Genomic DNA, 16,090 nt, shown 5'->3' on the forward strand with positions numbered 1-16,090 from the left:
AAATTTGGTGGGAAGAGAGGATGCGAGTAATTATCATGCCATTTCAATTTTTGTTTTCTGGATGAATGAGTATATCTTTTATTTTATTAAAAAAAAACAAAACAACCAACAAACCCTTACTTTCTATCTCAGAATCAATACTATGTATTTAGAGTGAGGTTACTTGCCCAGGGTCATATAAGATAAGAAGAATCTGAGACCAAATTTAAACTTTTTTTCTAGGCCTGGCTTTCTAACCATTAAGCCACTTCGCTGCCCCTTTTTATTTTAATACATCTTGTATTCTCATATGTTGGAGAGATATTGTAAGAAGGGAAACAGTTTTAATGAGAGATCATATTAATTTTTGGAATATGACTTTTTAATACTAGAATGATATCTATTATTTGTACTAGAAATGTTTAGGTAGAGAAATAGAATTTTGTTGTGAGACCTTAAAAAACTAGATTTCTTCAACTTTTGACTGAAGATGCAAACTGTATAATCTTTAAAGAAGTTTTCAAGGTTTGTTTTTGCCCTGTGGAGCAGCTTCCATTCTTGGTTAAAATGAGGAGAAAGTTGGAGAGCTTGTCTTAAGGGACTATTTTTTTTTTCTCTTAGTTTGTACAGTTAGTTTGGATTTGAGTGATCTGTTTCACTGAATTGGAGATGCCTCATTTCCCTGCCAATTTTATTTTTCAGTTGGGATGTAGCATAGTACTGAGCCATCTGTTGTAGATTCACTTGAGAAAGATTATGACTTTTATAGTCTTCTTCTTGTGGTTTCATTACTAATTTTGTTATGGGAAATTAAGTTTAAAAGTTAGACAATTTTGTTATTGTTTCTAATGGAACTTATGATTTAAATGTCAAATCTAATGGATGTGATTTTTTCCCCTATATTTTAGCTAAAGAAATGAGAAATGACACATAAGAATTCTTCATTTTTTCCCAAACTCTCTTTTTCATCTAGTCTTTAAGCATCTTCAGTTTTAGATGTCTATACTCAACCACCTTCAACTATAAAGATAAGCATCAAACCACATGGTTTGTTCCTAAGAGAAATCATTGGCCTGGAGAGAGCTAGACAGTAGGCCCTAAAACAAATCTAATACACTGTAACTTTCCCTTCTGTTTTCATTTTGTTTGGATTTCATGGGGCTTTGTCTGTGAGAAAACTCCGAAATAAATTTGCTGCAGAGATTATATATATTTTTAGCTTACTGATAAAGTCAAAGCAGGTATGGATGACTAGAAAAGGAAATTCGAGTAAGTGCAAATTTTGTAGAATCATAAAAGCTTAAAATGGAAAAGAACTTGGAGTTTTTTAGTACAACCCATTTATGATAGAGATGAAAAAAAAACTGAGATTAGGAAAGACTAAGTGACTTGCTTAAGGTCTCTTCACTAGAGAGTATCAGAGTTAGGACTTGAGTCCAAGTGTCTTGATTGCTAATCTGGTATTTTTTCTATTATTGTATTGCTATTTAGTAGGTCAAAAAAGGATGTACTAAGTATAGCAAGCTTTTCACTTAATAAACAACAAGGAGGATATGCTCTTGTTTTACTTCTTGGATTATATAAGGAAGGTTTAATGGTTATTTAAATTCTGTAACTCTGAAAAAATAAAAAATAAAAGTAGAGTACAGAAAGATGAAATTTATATTAAAAACTATTTTAAAGAGTTCAGTGAATTTACTATTTTTAAACTTGTTCCCTCCTCCTTTTTTCCCTTTTCAGATTTGTTAGATTTTTCTTTGGTAGCTTTCTAATAAAGATATATTCATCATATCCTTGTGAGAAGCTGCTTTTCTTGATTACAGCTTGCTTTTTCCGTAGGTATGGTCCTCATTCGAAGTGAGAATGGACAGTTATTAATGCTTCCTCAACAGACCTTGGCACAGATGCAGGCACAGGCTCATGTTCAGACTCAGCCTCAAAATACCATGGCACCACGCCCTGCAACTCCCACAAGTGCCCCTCCTGTTCAGATATCAACTGTACAGGTGAGTGTACAAATTAGTACTTAGATATTTCATTGTATTCTTGATCTCCTCTTTGTGAGAATAATCATCTTGATCTCATGTTTCTAGCACTTCAAATCATGACTCTTTTGTGCCTTTTTATTCTGCATATATAGCTATATTTTTATAGCTTTCATAAAGGATCCATTCCAATAGACTGAAGCTGTTTCAATGCTGATATAGTCATTCTCGATCACCGAGAGACTACCACTATATAGTATTAGCAAGGCACTCAGGTTGTCTAGTTATTTACAAATGAGCTATATTCTTCCAAGAATACTTCTTTTAACAAGTCATTCTATTATTAGTTTAGGATATTAAGACATTTAACTCAAAACTTGTGACTGTTATATGGTGTTCTTGCATACACGTCATAGTACAATTGTTGGAGATAGACTACAAGTCTAGATCCTAGGGTAAGACCCAGAATAATATGTGAATTTTCTTTCCTTCTCTTTCTTTTTTTTTCTTTTCACCTTTTGACTTTGATTCTTAAAGCAATTCTTAAAGATAAAGAAACCATAAGCTTTAGAACTAGAAAGGACCTTAATGGTCCTCATGTCAAACACTTCATTTTACAAATGAGGAAACTGAGGTCTACAGAGTGACTTCTTCATGATCACAGAATTTCAAAGTTAGAAGGACTCAAGGAGGCCATCTAGTCAAATCTATACTTGCTTGGAGGACTTTCTCTATTTTTTTTAATGTCTTAGATATAGCAGTGTAGGTAAGTAGCAGAGTTGAGATTCAAACCCATTCTCTACTCAGAGTCTAGTACTTTTTCTATTACTCACAAACTGATTACTTCCAAAACCAGTGCAACCTACTATTTGTTTATAGGTCACTGCATATGCTTATGGCTCCTTTGCGAATTAAGTTGAGGTGGGACAAGAGGTTATTAGAGAATTTTAAAGTTAAAGTGTAGATTTCATTGCCAATTATACAGCAATCTGAACTAAAGACAAAACATCCCTAAAATTAAGTAAGTAAGTAAAAAAAAAGTAAGTAACAAAATAAGACTAACAATAATTTGATTTTTATGCAACTTTTCATTGGTAAACTTTGCTTTGGATAGATTCAGTGTAGCTTTCCATATGTAATCTGATGGTAATGACTGACATTGATAGAGTGGCAGCCATCACAGAAATTTATACCCAAGAACATCCAAGGAGACTTTTGCAGGTTTATTCAAATACTCTTCCTGGTAAAATGGAGCTGATACTAGTTATTTGTATACTCTAAGCAAGTTTTAAGAACTGCTTGTGTTACTGTCCTCTATAGGCTTTGAACCTTCATTGTGACACATTCAACTTGTATGAGATATGCACTTTTGTATTACAACCTAAAACAGTATTTTAATTGAACATCATTGTACCCTCTGGAATGCCATATCCTGGGCAGCTGCATGCTTTACCTATTTTGTTTCTGACTCAAGATGAGAGTTCTGGTAGAACATTTTAATTGTATTATTGACAATTAAATGGAGTTGTCTAGGTAAAGCAACAAATGTTTAAAGTGTTATAGCACTGTATTATTGCAAATCAGAAACTGGTCTGAATTATCTGGAAAAATGCATCTTTTAACTTTTTAAGTTAGAAATTTTGGTTATTAGGTAGTACTGGTATAGCCACTTATAGTTGCTTTAAATGTTAAAATCTCATGGAGTTAGCTAAGGATTCTCATTTTAATGGAAATTAACTGAGTAGTTCTATTTAATGTGTGCTTTTAAATAAGTATGCAAGATTTGTGTGGATTGATTATCTATTTGATTAACTTCTTGTAGGGTTTGTGTGGAAGAATTAAAAACATGTCTGTTAAACGTTGATAAGTGTAGAAGAATGTCAAAATATTGTAGTGGTCAATTATATATTGGGGGCCAAAGTTTTTTCTAATGGGACACTTTGTCCTAAGGGGAGATTATAATAAGACATTGTCTCCTACTATTATAATCTTAATTATAGTTATCTGCTTCTGTTCTGAGATTAATTGCTGGTGATTAAAATGGGGATTTCAACAGTACCTGAAAACAACTTTTCCTCACTTCTGAGCCATATCATTTCTGACAGTGAAAAGGGCCATATCCTATTTAAGGCAGTAGGGTATATATTAACTAACAAACTTATAAAGTATTTGCAATTTTTTAACCTTAAGTAATTTAAAATATAAATATGAAATATTTGGTAGTTGTATTTTAGCTGTTGGTTTTATAATTTTATAAATTTATCACATATGCTTTAGCTGCCAGCTTTCTTTCAGGAAAGCATGAAAACCGAGTTGATAGGGGGCACCTAGGTATCTTAGTGGATTGAGAACCAGGCCTAGAGATGGGAGATCAAACACTTTCTAGGTGTGTGACCCTGGTCAAGTCAAATTACCACCATTACCTAGCCCTTACCCCTTTTTAGCCTTAGAACCAACACACAGGATTGATTCTAAGACAAAAGGTAAGAGTTTAAAAAAAAAAAAGCTTTTCCCAGACAACCCCCACAACTGAGTTGATAGAGGCTTAAATATCTTCTGTTAATTTTGAGATAAGAAGGTATTTTTTTTTTAAACCCTTACCTTCCATCTTGGAATCAATACTATGTATTGGTTCCAAGGCAAAAGAACAGTAAGGGCTAGGCAATGGGAGTCAAGTGACTTGCCCAAGGTCACACAGCTAGGAAGTATCTGAGGTCAGAATTGAACCCAGGTCCTCCCATCTCTGACAAGCCATTGAGCCACTTAGCTGCCCCTTAAAAAGGTATTTTAAATGACCATTTTCTTTGTTTTACTTTAACCAATATAGAACACAACAAATAGTTTTATTATTTTAATGAAGTTCTGTAGTCTTTTTTTTTTTAAACCCATACCTTTCATCTTATAATCAGTACTGTGTATTGGTTCCAAGGCAGAAGAATGGTTGGTAAGGGCTAGGCAATGGGGGTTAAGTGACTTGCCCAGGGTCACAGCTAGGAAGTGTCTGAATCCAGATTTGAACCCAGGACCTCCTGTTTCTAGGTCTGGCTCTCAGTTCACTGAGCCACCCAGCTCAGTGCTGGGTGCCCCCTGTAGCCTTTACTGACACAGATTTAATCCGTAGTAAAACTCTCATGTGGCAGTTTTTCAGATATTTTACATTTCTAAAAATATTCTCTTCACTTTAGGCAAAATAATTTAAGTTGTACATTTGTTAGAGTTTATGAGATGACATATATCATGTAGACTTCTATGTTTTTAGCAAAACAGGTTTTTGATTGCCCCTAGAATGTTATTGAAATCTTTGAAATAGCTGTGTTAGGTATGTTTAATTTTATAAGGCCATTATTTTAAATGATGGCTTTATAATAAGTCCTTCCCAATATATTTGGTTCTGAATTTGTTATAAGATTGATTTTTTTTCATATGTTGGTCACAGTATCCCTACTTATATACACATATAAATACCACTGCTTGTTGATACAAACTTTATACAATTCTGGTTTCTTTTTCAGGCTCCTGGAACACCAATTATTGCACGGCAAGTGACACCAACTACCATAATTAAGCAAGTGTCTCAGGCGCAGACAACAGTACAGCCAACTACAACATTACAACGTTCTCCTGTAGTACAGGTGAATAGTTACTAAAAATGAAAATGTAATATTGAAATAATTTTAAGAATTCTGTTAAAGTAGTATATTTTGATAATGGGTGGGGATGTAACATAATATTTATAGTTCATAGCAGTGGTTAGATGCTGCTTTTGTTGCACAAGTCTATTATAATAATTGAATACAACTCTGTTGTAAGGACAAACTATTGTCTTCTTTTGACTTTGAAATCCCATATCTTCTATCTTAGCATCAATTCTAAATTTCAGTTCCAAGGCAGAAGAGCAATAAGGGCTAGGCATTTGGGGGCAAGTGACTTGCCCAGAGTCACCCAGCTAGGAAATGTGTGAGGTTAGATTTGAACCCAAGACCTCCTGTCTCCAGACCTTGTGCTATAACCATTGAGCCACCTAGCGGGACAAACTGTTGTTGAATACAATCTTTTTACTGCTAAAGATTAAAAGTAGTCAGTGAAATATTTTGTAAGTTTTAACCAATTCTGTGTGAAAGGAGTGATAGATATATCTAAAATCAGAAACTACAGAAGTTAAGTGAGTAAAGGATGAGAGTAGAATAAAAGTTTTTTGATTATTTAGAAGATCTGTTCTCAGATTACTGGATACACACCTTACTTTTTATTCTACCCTGCTTATCCTTTCTCCAGAAGGCACCCAAGGCTAAAATAAGTGATTTCATGCTGTATAAGGATAATTTTATTCTAATTAATGAGGGAATATATTGCAGATAGTCTTCATATGTTTTAACAATGTGAGAAAGGAATTATAGGTATTGTAATTTATTTGGTATTATTGGTTTCATTTTAATTGAAAATTAAGATACATTAATTAAAACATATAGTAAAAATTATTTAAAAAGTTTAGAGTAGATATTCTTTTAACATGTAGTATTTTTATAGTGAAGGATCTCCATCTAGTTAGGAAGTTGTTTTTCACCAAAATATTTATGTCAGGCAATATATTTATGAAAATTAACATTTATATTCAGAAAGTAAAATTTTAAGTTAAAAAAAAAAACAAACAAACCCCAAACCCCAAACCAAAAAATCCCTTACCTTCCATCTTAGAATCAACACTGTGTGTTGGTTCCAAGGCAGAAGAGTGGTAAGGGGTAGGCAATGGGGGTTAAGTAACTTGCCCAGAGTCACACAGCTAGGAAGTGTCTGAGAACAGATTTGAACTCAGAGCCTCCCATCTCTGGGCCTGACTCTCAGTGAGGCACCCACCTGCCCCCAAGAAAGTAATTTTTTAATAATATATTAGATAATCAAGTTTGATACTTTCCTAATATTTTGAAAAACCTTTTGAAAGACAGTTTGAAATGTGTCACCTAAAATTTTTATATAAAATCCTGGAGTTGGAAGGGAGAGAACATTTAGTTCAACTTACACTTGAGTAGGTACTCTACAATATTCGTGACTAGAATTCATTCAGCTTTACAACTTTTCTAATGAAAAGCCTCCAATGAAGGAGGACTCAGTATCTCTTACAGATTATTCTACTTTTTCAACAGTTCTAATTATTAGGATTGATTTCTTCAGATGAAATGGAAACCTGCCTTTCTGTATCTACCAAGTCTTTGTCTAAGTCTTCCCCCTAGGGCCAAGCAAGTGAGTCTAATCCTTTCATATGATAGCTCATCAAATACTTGAAGACTGCTAGCATATTCCCTCCCTTCCTCCACCAGCTCTTTCCTTTGGTCTTTATATGACATGATTTTAATTTTCTTCATCACCCTTCTTATCTTCTTCTGGAAGTATTCCTGTTTGTCCCTGTCCTTCTTAAAATATGCTCAGAACTTAATAAAATGTCAGATGTGACCTGACTAGAAAAGTACTTTAACTTATCTTGTTCTCTATATCCTATTTTCATTAATGTAGTCCAAAAGTGTATTAGCTTTTTTTTTTTTTTAAATTTAGAACCCTTACCTTCCATCTTAGAATCAGTACTGTGTATTAACTTTAAGGCATAAGAGCAATAAAGGCCAGGCAGTGGGAGTTAAGTGACTTGCCCAGGGTCACATTGCTAGAAGTGTGTGAGGAGCCATTTTGATTATCATATCATGCCATTGGCTTATGTTGAAGTTGAAGTACACTTAAGAGCCCACATTTCCCCTCCTTAATCATAATCATTAGACACACACTTCCCCCATATTATGCTTATGTAGTTGATTTTTAAAATCCCATTAAGATTTGAATTCACCAATATTAAACTTCAGCTTAGTAATTTGACCCATCATTAAAGCCTCATGATTTTTTTTTTATATTGGCTTCTAATTAGTGATTTTTCTCAGTAAGATTTTATATATACGTGTGTGTGTGTATATATATATATATATATATATATATATATATATATATATATATATATATATATACACACACCATCATCTAAATCATTGATAAAAAATGTTGAATGGAATAGAGCAAAAGTCAGATTCTTGGGGCTCTCCTTTAGGTCCTCTAGTTGCCATCACTTCTTTTTGGATTGGGTTGTTCAACCAATTTTTGAATTCACCTAACTGTAGTTCATATCTTTCAGTTGGCTTTATAATGGTGTTTTAAGAGATTTTTGTCATATGCCTACTGGAATCCAGGCATGTTATGTCTATGGTATTCTCATGTTTTAGTCTGCTATCAAAAAATAATTTAGTTTGGATTGATTTGTACATGATAAAGCCTTAGAAACTTCTAGTACTTCACTTTCTAAATGAAAAAAAAAAACAATTCCTTTAAAAAAATTTCTTAGGAATCAAAGTCAAACTCAGTCTATAGATTGAAAAATCACTTTTCCCCCATTTAAAAAATGGTGACAGTCTTGTATCATCTCTCCCATTACCATGCATTTTCAGAGATCAAATATAACTGAGCTGTCACAGCTAGAAGTTCTTTCAGTACCTTATAATCAGGATTGGTGACTTAAAATGATGGGGGGCTGGTAGGTGAGACTTTACAATCTTCTCAGCTTTTCTTGGATTTCATTTCCCTATTAGCCTTTTGACTTAGTCTTAAATCTTTCTACTTTGTAGAGAAAAAAAGAAGCAATATTATTGGTTTTTTAATTTCTTTATAGTTTATTATTTTTATCCCATGTACCTTAAAATAGTAACAGTGTTTCTTCTTTGGTCTTCCTCTTATCTTCTAAGAAGAATCCCTCTTTTTGTTAACCAATAGCATTTATTGGTTAAAAAAACATATATTTGATAAAATCTTTCTAAGAAGGTTGATGGGATATTATAAACAATATCACCTCATAAAACAATGAGAAATAGGGGAAGGAAAAACAAGTTTACATAAAACTTGGTGAGAGACTCAACTAAGCAAAATCATCCCATGGGCATTTAAAAGTGAAACTGAAAGGACAACAAAGACAAAAAATGGAAAAGATCTGTGAAGATTTCTATAACAAACTGTTTTCTCCATCAATGACAGTGGAGCCACCACATTTGGACTCTAACATCACAGTCCCTGATGTGCTATAGGAAGAAATGGAAATGGCACTAAAGAAAACAAAGATGGGAAGAGCATCTGGATTGGACCAAGTATACACAAAGGAGGTCTGTGCTGGAGGTGATTCAATTTTGAGTGCATTCAGGGAATAATTCTCAAGGTATCTGAAAAAGGGAAGGATACTAAATGCCTGGAAAAACTCACAGACCTTATTTTACCCCAAAAAGGCAACTGAGAGAATATCAGCAACCACTGACCCATATGACTACTTTCTCATCTCTACAAAATTTTTATGAGATTTTATATATTGAGGCCATCCTTGATGAAGGTATGAGAAGGGAATAGGCAGACGTTTTTACAAATGATAATCTCCAGTAGACTACGTCCTTGCAGTTATATAATTGACTGAAAGTATAGAGAATGCAATATACCACTCTGCTCATTGTTTGACTATAAAGCACTTGTTTTGGTTGAGCAAAACATCACTTTACAGGGTTTCCTTCAATAAGGTATATCCTTGCCATTTGTCAAAATCATGTAAAAGTTTTTGAAAGATAAAACAGCAGAACTTTTGATCTTATGATAGTGATGCATGTGAGGTGTCTCTTAAAACCAATTGATGTATGTTCATCAGAGGTATTTGCCACCATCACGGAAATAGTCCTGCTCAGTATACAGTTGGAAGAGGGATTCTCTATAAATGGGGAGGTCCTCCAGATGTTCCTGTTTGAGGATGACATTGTGCTGACTACATCAAGACCTGGAACATTGCCTCCTAAATAAGCTCTAAAATCACTCTAAAGAGGTCGGCATAATTATCCACATAGGAAAAACCAAGTGGACAAAGAATTTTGCTTGTTGTCCACACTATGATATGCATTTCAATGGACAACCCATAGAACTGGTTCACCAATACATATATCTCGGACATGCACAATGGATGGACAATAAGCTATGCTCAGAATTAAACAAAAAAAAGGAAAGCAGGTTGGATTGCTGTTAGGAGATATATATATATATGTGTGTGTATGTATATATATATATATATCACTTTTAGTGACCCCAAGTTTCCTCCTGAAACAAAGGGTTATCTTTTTAACAGCAGTATTCTTTTGGTGATGCTGTATTCTAGAAGCCAAGGAATACTACAATATTTGAAGAATTAAAGTTGAGGGCACCCAAAGGGTAATGGAGAGTTGCATTGTTGGTATGTATAGGCTACAATTATATAACCAAGGAAGAATTGCTTAGGAGGAGAGGTATAAAGATGTCAGCAGAGAGATGGATAACTGGAAAAGAAGGTGGGCTGGTCATATAGTAAGTACAAGGGATGAGTAAAGGACAGTGTTCAAATGATGCTAAAGAACTAGAGGAAGGCCCTAACATATTGGGTGGACCACTCTGGCCTGTCCCTGTGGAGGAAAACCATGGACAAAAGTACCATTGGATGAGAAGGCACGGATGGGTTCTGATCTGCACCACTGGAGGGAGAAATCACATCGATGAGCTGAAAGATCTGTCAGAGGAAAAACAAAATCATCACAAACCTCAGCTTTTTTTTTTTTAGCATTTCTCACATTCTTATCTGCTACTCTTGTATTCATTGCCAGTTCTCTACACTTGCTTCCCATCTTCTGTATATTAAAAAAAAGTCTGTTGGTTGATGAATTCCCTGTGCAGCCACATCATTATCTTCATGTAGCTTCTTTTATTCTTTAGCAGAATTGTTTGTGATCACAGTAGGACTTTAGGCTTTCAGGTACTATCTTTTATCAGATATCTTTTATCAGTTTCCCCCTTATTATTATTGAACATTATGTGGCATTGTCATTTACTTCCAGGATTCCTATAGTCTTTCATACAGAAAGTTCATCCCTATTTGTCAGAATTAGGTCCAGAGTAGCAGTTACCTTCACTGCTTCTTCTGCCTTTTGAAGAATGAAATTTATTGTGAAGGCAAGTCAAAATTTTCTTAGGTATTCTATTTGTATGAGAGAGCTCAAGAAAATGCTTATTTAGCTAAGGTCTGTCTGTATATAGTAGTTGAATTTTAGTTTTCTACTCAAGGTTCTACTTAAAGCCAGTGATTGAAGATTAAATAAGACTAGTGGGGATAATATAATAAAATATGGCAGTTGTATAGATGAACTAGATTGTTAACTTGCTTATTAAATGCAGTTCTTGATTTTGAAGCACTCAACTTCAAGAACCTGTACTTAAAAAAGACTGTTCCTATATCACATTTATTTGGGTTAGTTAGCATTCTCTTTTTCAAGTTCAAATATCATGATGAGTTATGCCTCATTGTGAATTAATTTAGTCAGTATTATTTACTTTTATTATCTGAGGCCATTTAGAACAAGGGAATTCAAGAAGGAAAAAGTACATAATTTGGAGTACAGAGCATTTAGGGGGATATTTAGATGGGGAGAAGAGGTACAGAACATAAGCTGGGATGATAACAAAGACAAACTTTGTCAATTAACAAATTTTTCCTGGAATTGGCTCTATACTTGGAAATAGGTAGAAAATGCTTTTATTTCTATACTATATGGCTGCCTGCTTCTAGGATTGGTGGTTTTTTGTTTTTATTTGTTTTAGTATTTTAGTCTACCTACATTAACACCTGAGGTTTTTGTGAGCTGACAGGAATCTACCTCCTATTTATAGTATTGCTTTTTTGGGCAAATGTGTTATGGGTTCCAAAAATTTTACTTATTAATGAACCTTTGTATGTCTGGAGAAAGAAAAAGAAATAGTTGAAGTCCAAGTTTGCAAATCAAAATAAGTGTATATTTAAAAACTTCAGTAAATATTAAGATATGTTCATGAAAATAGAGAAGAAATCTTAGAAATTTGTTTGAGAGCCTGCAGTTTGAGCTATAGGAGTTGTTTGTGTACCAGATTTGCTTGATAGATTTGTTAGCAAAGTAACAGTTCTCTTATTGCAGTGTTTTATTCTTATCTACAACGTATGTACATATTTTCTGTTTATCATATATCTTTTTGAAAATCCTCCTCTTCATGACTCTTGATGAAATTAGTTTTTGAAGTTTTTAAAAAAAAAAAAGAATGGGAGATAGGAAAGATGGATATTGTAGCAAACTGACCTACTATGTCTGAGATTTAGTCACCTTTTCAAGTGGCATATTTCATTGATGTCTTGTCTTTAATGTTAGCATGAATGTCCTTAGAGGAGGCATTTTAATAGTTCCCAAGTACTTTTCTAGTCAAATTAGCGAGTTAGAAAAATTTAAGATTAGGAGAACTGTTTTAGTGGAAAGAGCATCAACTTGGAATCAAAAGACTGTTCAAATCTAGGTGCCACTTACTCTTTGTGACCTTAAGCAAACCATATTCACCACATTAAGCCTCAGTTTTCTCTTCTGTAAAATGGATGGGACAAAGAAGTGGATTACATTTCTCTGGTCCATTTTAATTCTGAAAGTCTTTGAATTAAAAATTGATGAATTCAGATGAATTCAGGGATAAGGGGACAGTGGTTTCTGATTTCCACCTTTCCTGAATATCAGGAGACCCAGTTTAGTGATAAGATAAATATTATTAACCTTCCTAGTCATGACAGATTTTGACATAGATATCTAATTTTGAAAAGATCAAATTCTATCAATATTTACACAAGTAGTACTGAGAGTTTTTGTGTCAGTATAGTGCCATATGAAACTTTAGAGATACAAATGTTTAATATTTTACCATCTTATTCAAATTAGAAATTGTGAGACTTTCAGTTAATAAATTGTATTTTTAACTCACTTTTCATTTTAAACCTGAATAGTTTTGTGCCATCCAGTGGTCAGGTTTCAATATTGCAATGCCAGATGATTGGTTGTATCTCTGTGTTGTAGTACCAGTTTTGATATTTCTAGTAGCTGTAGGAAATTAAATTGACAAGCAATATCTGAAAACCGACTTTGAACTCATGATGTTAAATGAATTACCAACTATTTCATATTTGTTGTAGCCTCAGATTGTTCTGGGTGGTACTACACAGACAGCTGCATTAGGAACAGCCTCTGCTGTACAACCTGGAACTCCTCAGAGGACTGTACAAGGAGCCACAGCAACTTCTGCTGCTGCCACAGTAAGACCATACTTTCACACTCTTTATTCTAAAGTAGGGGTTCTTTATCTTTTTTTTATATCATGGATTCCTTTTTGACTGTCTGGTGAAGCCTTTGGACCTCTTTTCCAAACAGTGTTTTTAATGCATAAAATAAAATACATAAGAATCCCAAGAAAATAATTTTAGTGGAAATAAATATTAATCTTTTTTTCTGTCTAGGTTCATGGACCTCCTGATATCTAGCACTTAAGTATTTAGTGGTCCATGGACCCCAAGTTAGGACCACCTTCCCTAAAAAGATGTCCAAATACAAAATGATATGCTGGCCAAGCACAGTAAGGGTCCATTATGTGTAATTATCCAGTTAATAATGATAGTTTACATTTATATGTTCTGAGGTATGCAAAGTGCTTTCTGTTCATCTTCATGGTAGCCATGCAAAGCAGGGAGCAAACCTTCTCTAAATTACTAGCCTGATTTTGCATTGTGACATCGAATTGACCATGTTCATGAAAGCAATGCCAGCAGAACACATGAAAGGCTCTGTTCAGACTCAGTAATGGACTTTGTGTCTGTTGTCTAAGGACTAGCCTGTTTGAATTGGAGAGACTCGTCACTGTATTGTTGGTGCAGTAGCTCATTAAACAGTTTTCCAAAGGATGGAAGGATTGTCATCAGTATCTGTTCCAGGAATACCCATACCACTGAAATCACAGATATCTTAAGTATTTTTAGGAGAGCAAATCAAAATTTACAGTTTTTCTTGTGATAAAAATTTATGTTTAGTTTCATTCTCTTAATATATATGCACAGTGGAACATGAGTATATACTGTATTTTTACTCCAAGGCAAAGTTAATTTTTGAATAAGCCCCAGTTTTGGAGGGGATAAGTTTTTAAATTTTTATGCAGAAATTCTAGAGGTATGATTTTATTTTTATGAAAATAACATTAGAAATATAAAGTAAAAGAAATGTACATATTTCAGTGGGACTAGAAACCATTAGTGAAAAATTGCATCTTTAATACTTCTAGAGTCACTTACTTGTTTTTACATTTAACACAGGAAACAATGGAAAATGTGAAGAAATGCAAGAATTTTCTATCAACATTAATAAAACTGGCTTCATCTGGGAAACAGTCTACAGAGACAGCAGCAAATGTCAAAGAATTAGTACAGAACTTGCTGGTAAGAACATTTTTGAGCAAAAGTATTTTATCTTAGCATATACTTTTATGCAAAAAAATAACTGCTCTATGATATATAATTAAATAGGGCTGTTGTGAAAAGAAAATACATCTCAAAATCTAGTGAAATTAGATTTTTATGAGTCAAAATTATATTTTCAATTGGTTAATTTAGAAGGAGAAATTTAGATCTTATAAGAACAGCTTCTGGAGGAAATCTAAGTCCAATTTCACCTTCATCTTTGACCATTTCTAAAACTAATCTGTCTTCAGTCTGACCATTATCCTCATCCCCTCCCATCAGAACTCAGATTGTCTCTCTGGGACCTTGAGCTCTGAAGATTGAGCTTTCTCCTTATCGTCTTCAGAACTAGGCCTCTGTGTCATTTCCTGACCATTGTCAAACCTTGCCACATGTACTTTGGCTATGTTCCTCATCTGCATTCTAGACCTTGGGTTCTGATTAAGTGAGCTGTATTTTCCCTGAAACCAGGCCATCATGCCAGCTCATGCTGTCATCATCAGATAAGCTTGGACCCCTGGTCATTCTCTATATCCAGAGCATCCTTAAAGAGCTATACTTGGGCAAGTGGGACTGGTGCCATTATAGGACCAAAGGATCATGTCTGATTCTGTTGGGAGGTTTAGAGATTAAGTAAAATAAAAATAAAGTTCAGGTACCAGAGTTGAAGACATTTTAATGTGTTAACAAGGTGTTAGCACTCCGCTACCCTTTCAAGAAGTGCAAAAAAGTTTCTTAATTGAATTAGGATGGCAATCTGACTTGACTAGGTAAAAGAATGGCCATGGCCTTAATAGAAAGTTGAGTTAATCAGTTTTAGACTTGAGTTCATTCAACAGATAGTAAAGAAAAATTCTAGGGAAATGTAGAGCTCCAGTATTTTAGACATGAAACAGCTTCTAGAAGCAAGATAATTGACAATAGAAAGAGAGATGACTATGGATTGAAGCTGTGACTTTTGAAAATTTAGCTTCAGTGAGATGAACCAATTTGCCTGTTATGGGGAAACTGTCAGAACTAGATTATACTTTAGAAGACTAATTCTGAGAGTGGTGAAGTTGAGTGTAGATATAACTTACCAACAAGCCAGGAAATTCGGCTAAATGTATCTTAATAACAAGGGAACTGTTTTGCAGATAATGGGGAAGGGCTGAATACAGACACAATTCCTACCCAATTCAGTCCTCTGGTTTGTCTGTGTCATGGGCTGGCCCTAAGAGGAATATTGGGTAGCCTTTGAGGACTGTGATAGACTGATCCATCTGTAAACTCTGAAACAGGACTACTAGTCAATGTGAAATAGCTCTAGAGAGAATGTATGATCATAGTTTTAGAGCTGAAAAAGACTTTTTAGTTGGACTATTTGTTGGACTGTATTTAGTCCAACGCCAAATCCCTCTTTTTGTAAATGAGAGAACAGGGGCAATGGGAGGTTAAATGATTTGCTCAAGAATACTTGGGGAGTTAGTTGTAGAGAAAGAATTTGACTCGTTGACTACAAACCCAGAATTTTTTCCACTCTACCATGCTGTCTACATATTGTATTACTAAGCAGCAACCAAATTAACTTCCGAGAAAATCTAGAGAAAGTTTTTGACGTATTTTCCCATATATGCTTGAAAGTTGGGTAGAAAACGCAAATCAAATAAGAAACAGCAGTGCTATAAGTTACACTTAGATAATATCTTAGTAGCCAGATATTGCCACTTGAACCAAGTAGTATTGAGGATAAGAAAGGCAATAATCATTTCTAATA

The 16,090-nt window shown here is 34.1% G+C and overlaps 1 protein-coding gene across 1 annotated transcript in view; it reads left to right on the top strand.

Annotated features, from left to right (window-relative positions):
* Positions 1 to 16,090, top strand: part of TAF4 (TATA-box binding protein associated factor 4) — a 125,864-nt gene that overhangs the window by 85,350 nt on the left and 24,424 nt on the right. The window contains exons 3-6 of the mRNA XM_007475617.2: positions 1,819 to 1,985; positions 5,477 to 5,596; positions 13,024 to 13,143; positions 14,191 to 14,313. Coding sequence (XP_007475679.2) covers positions 1,819 to 1,985; positions 5,477 to 5,596; positions 13,024 to 13,143; positions 14,191 to 14,313 — 530 coding nt within the window. The remainder of the gene's footprint in view (positions 1 to 1,818; positions 1,986 to 5,476; positions 5,597 to 13,023; positions 13,144 to 14,190; positions 14,314 to 16,090) is intronic.

Source organism: Monodelphis domestica, chromosome 1 (genome assembly GCF_027887165.1).
Source record: "Monodelphis domestica isolate mMonDom1 chromosome 1, mMonDom1.pri, whole genome shotgun sequence".
In the NCBI taxonomy this organism is placed as follows: domain Eukaryota; kingdom Metazoa; phylum Chordata; class Mammalia; order Didelphimorphia; family Didelphidae; genus Monodelphis; species Monodelphis domestica.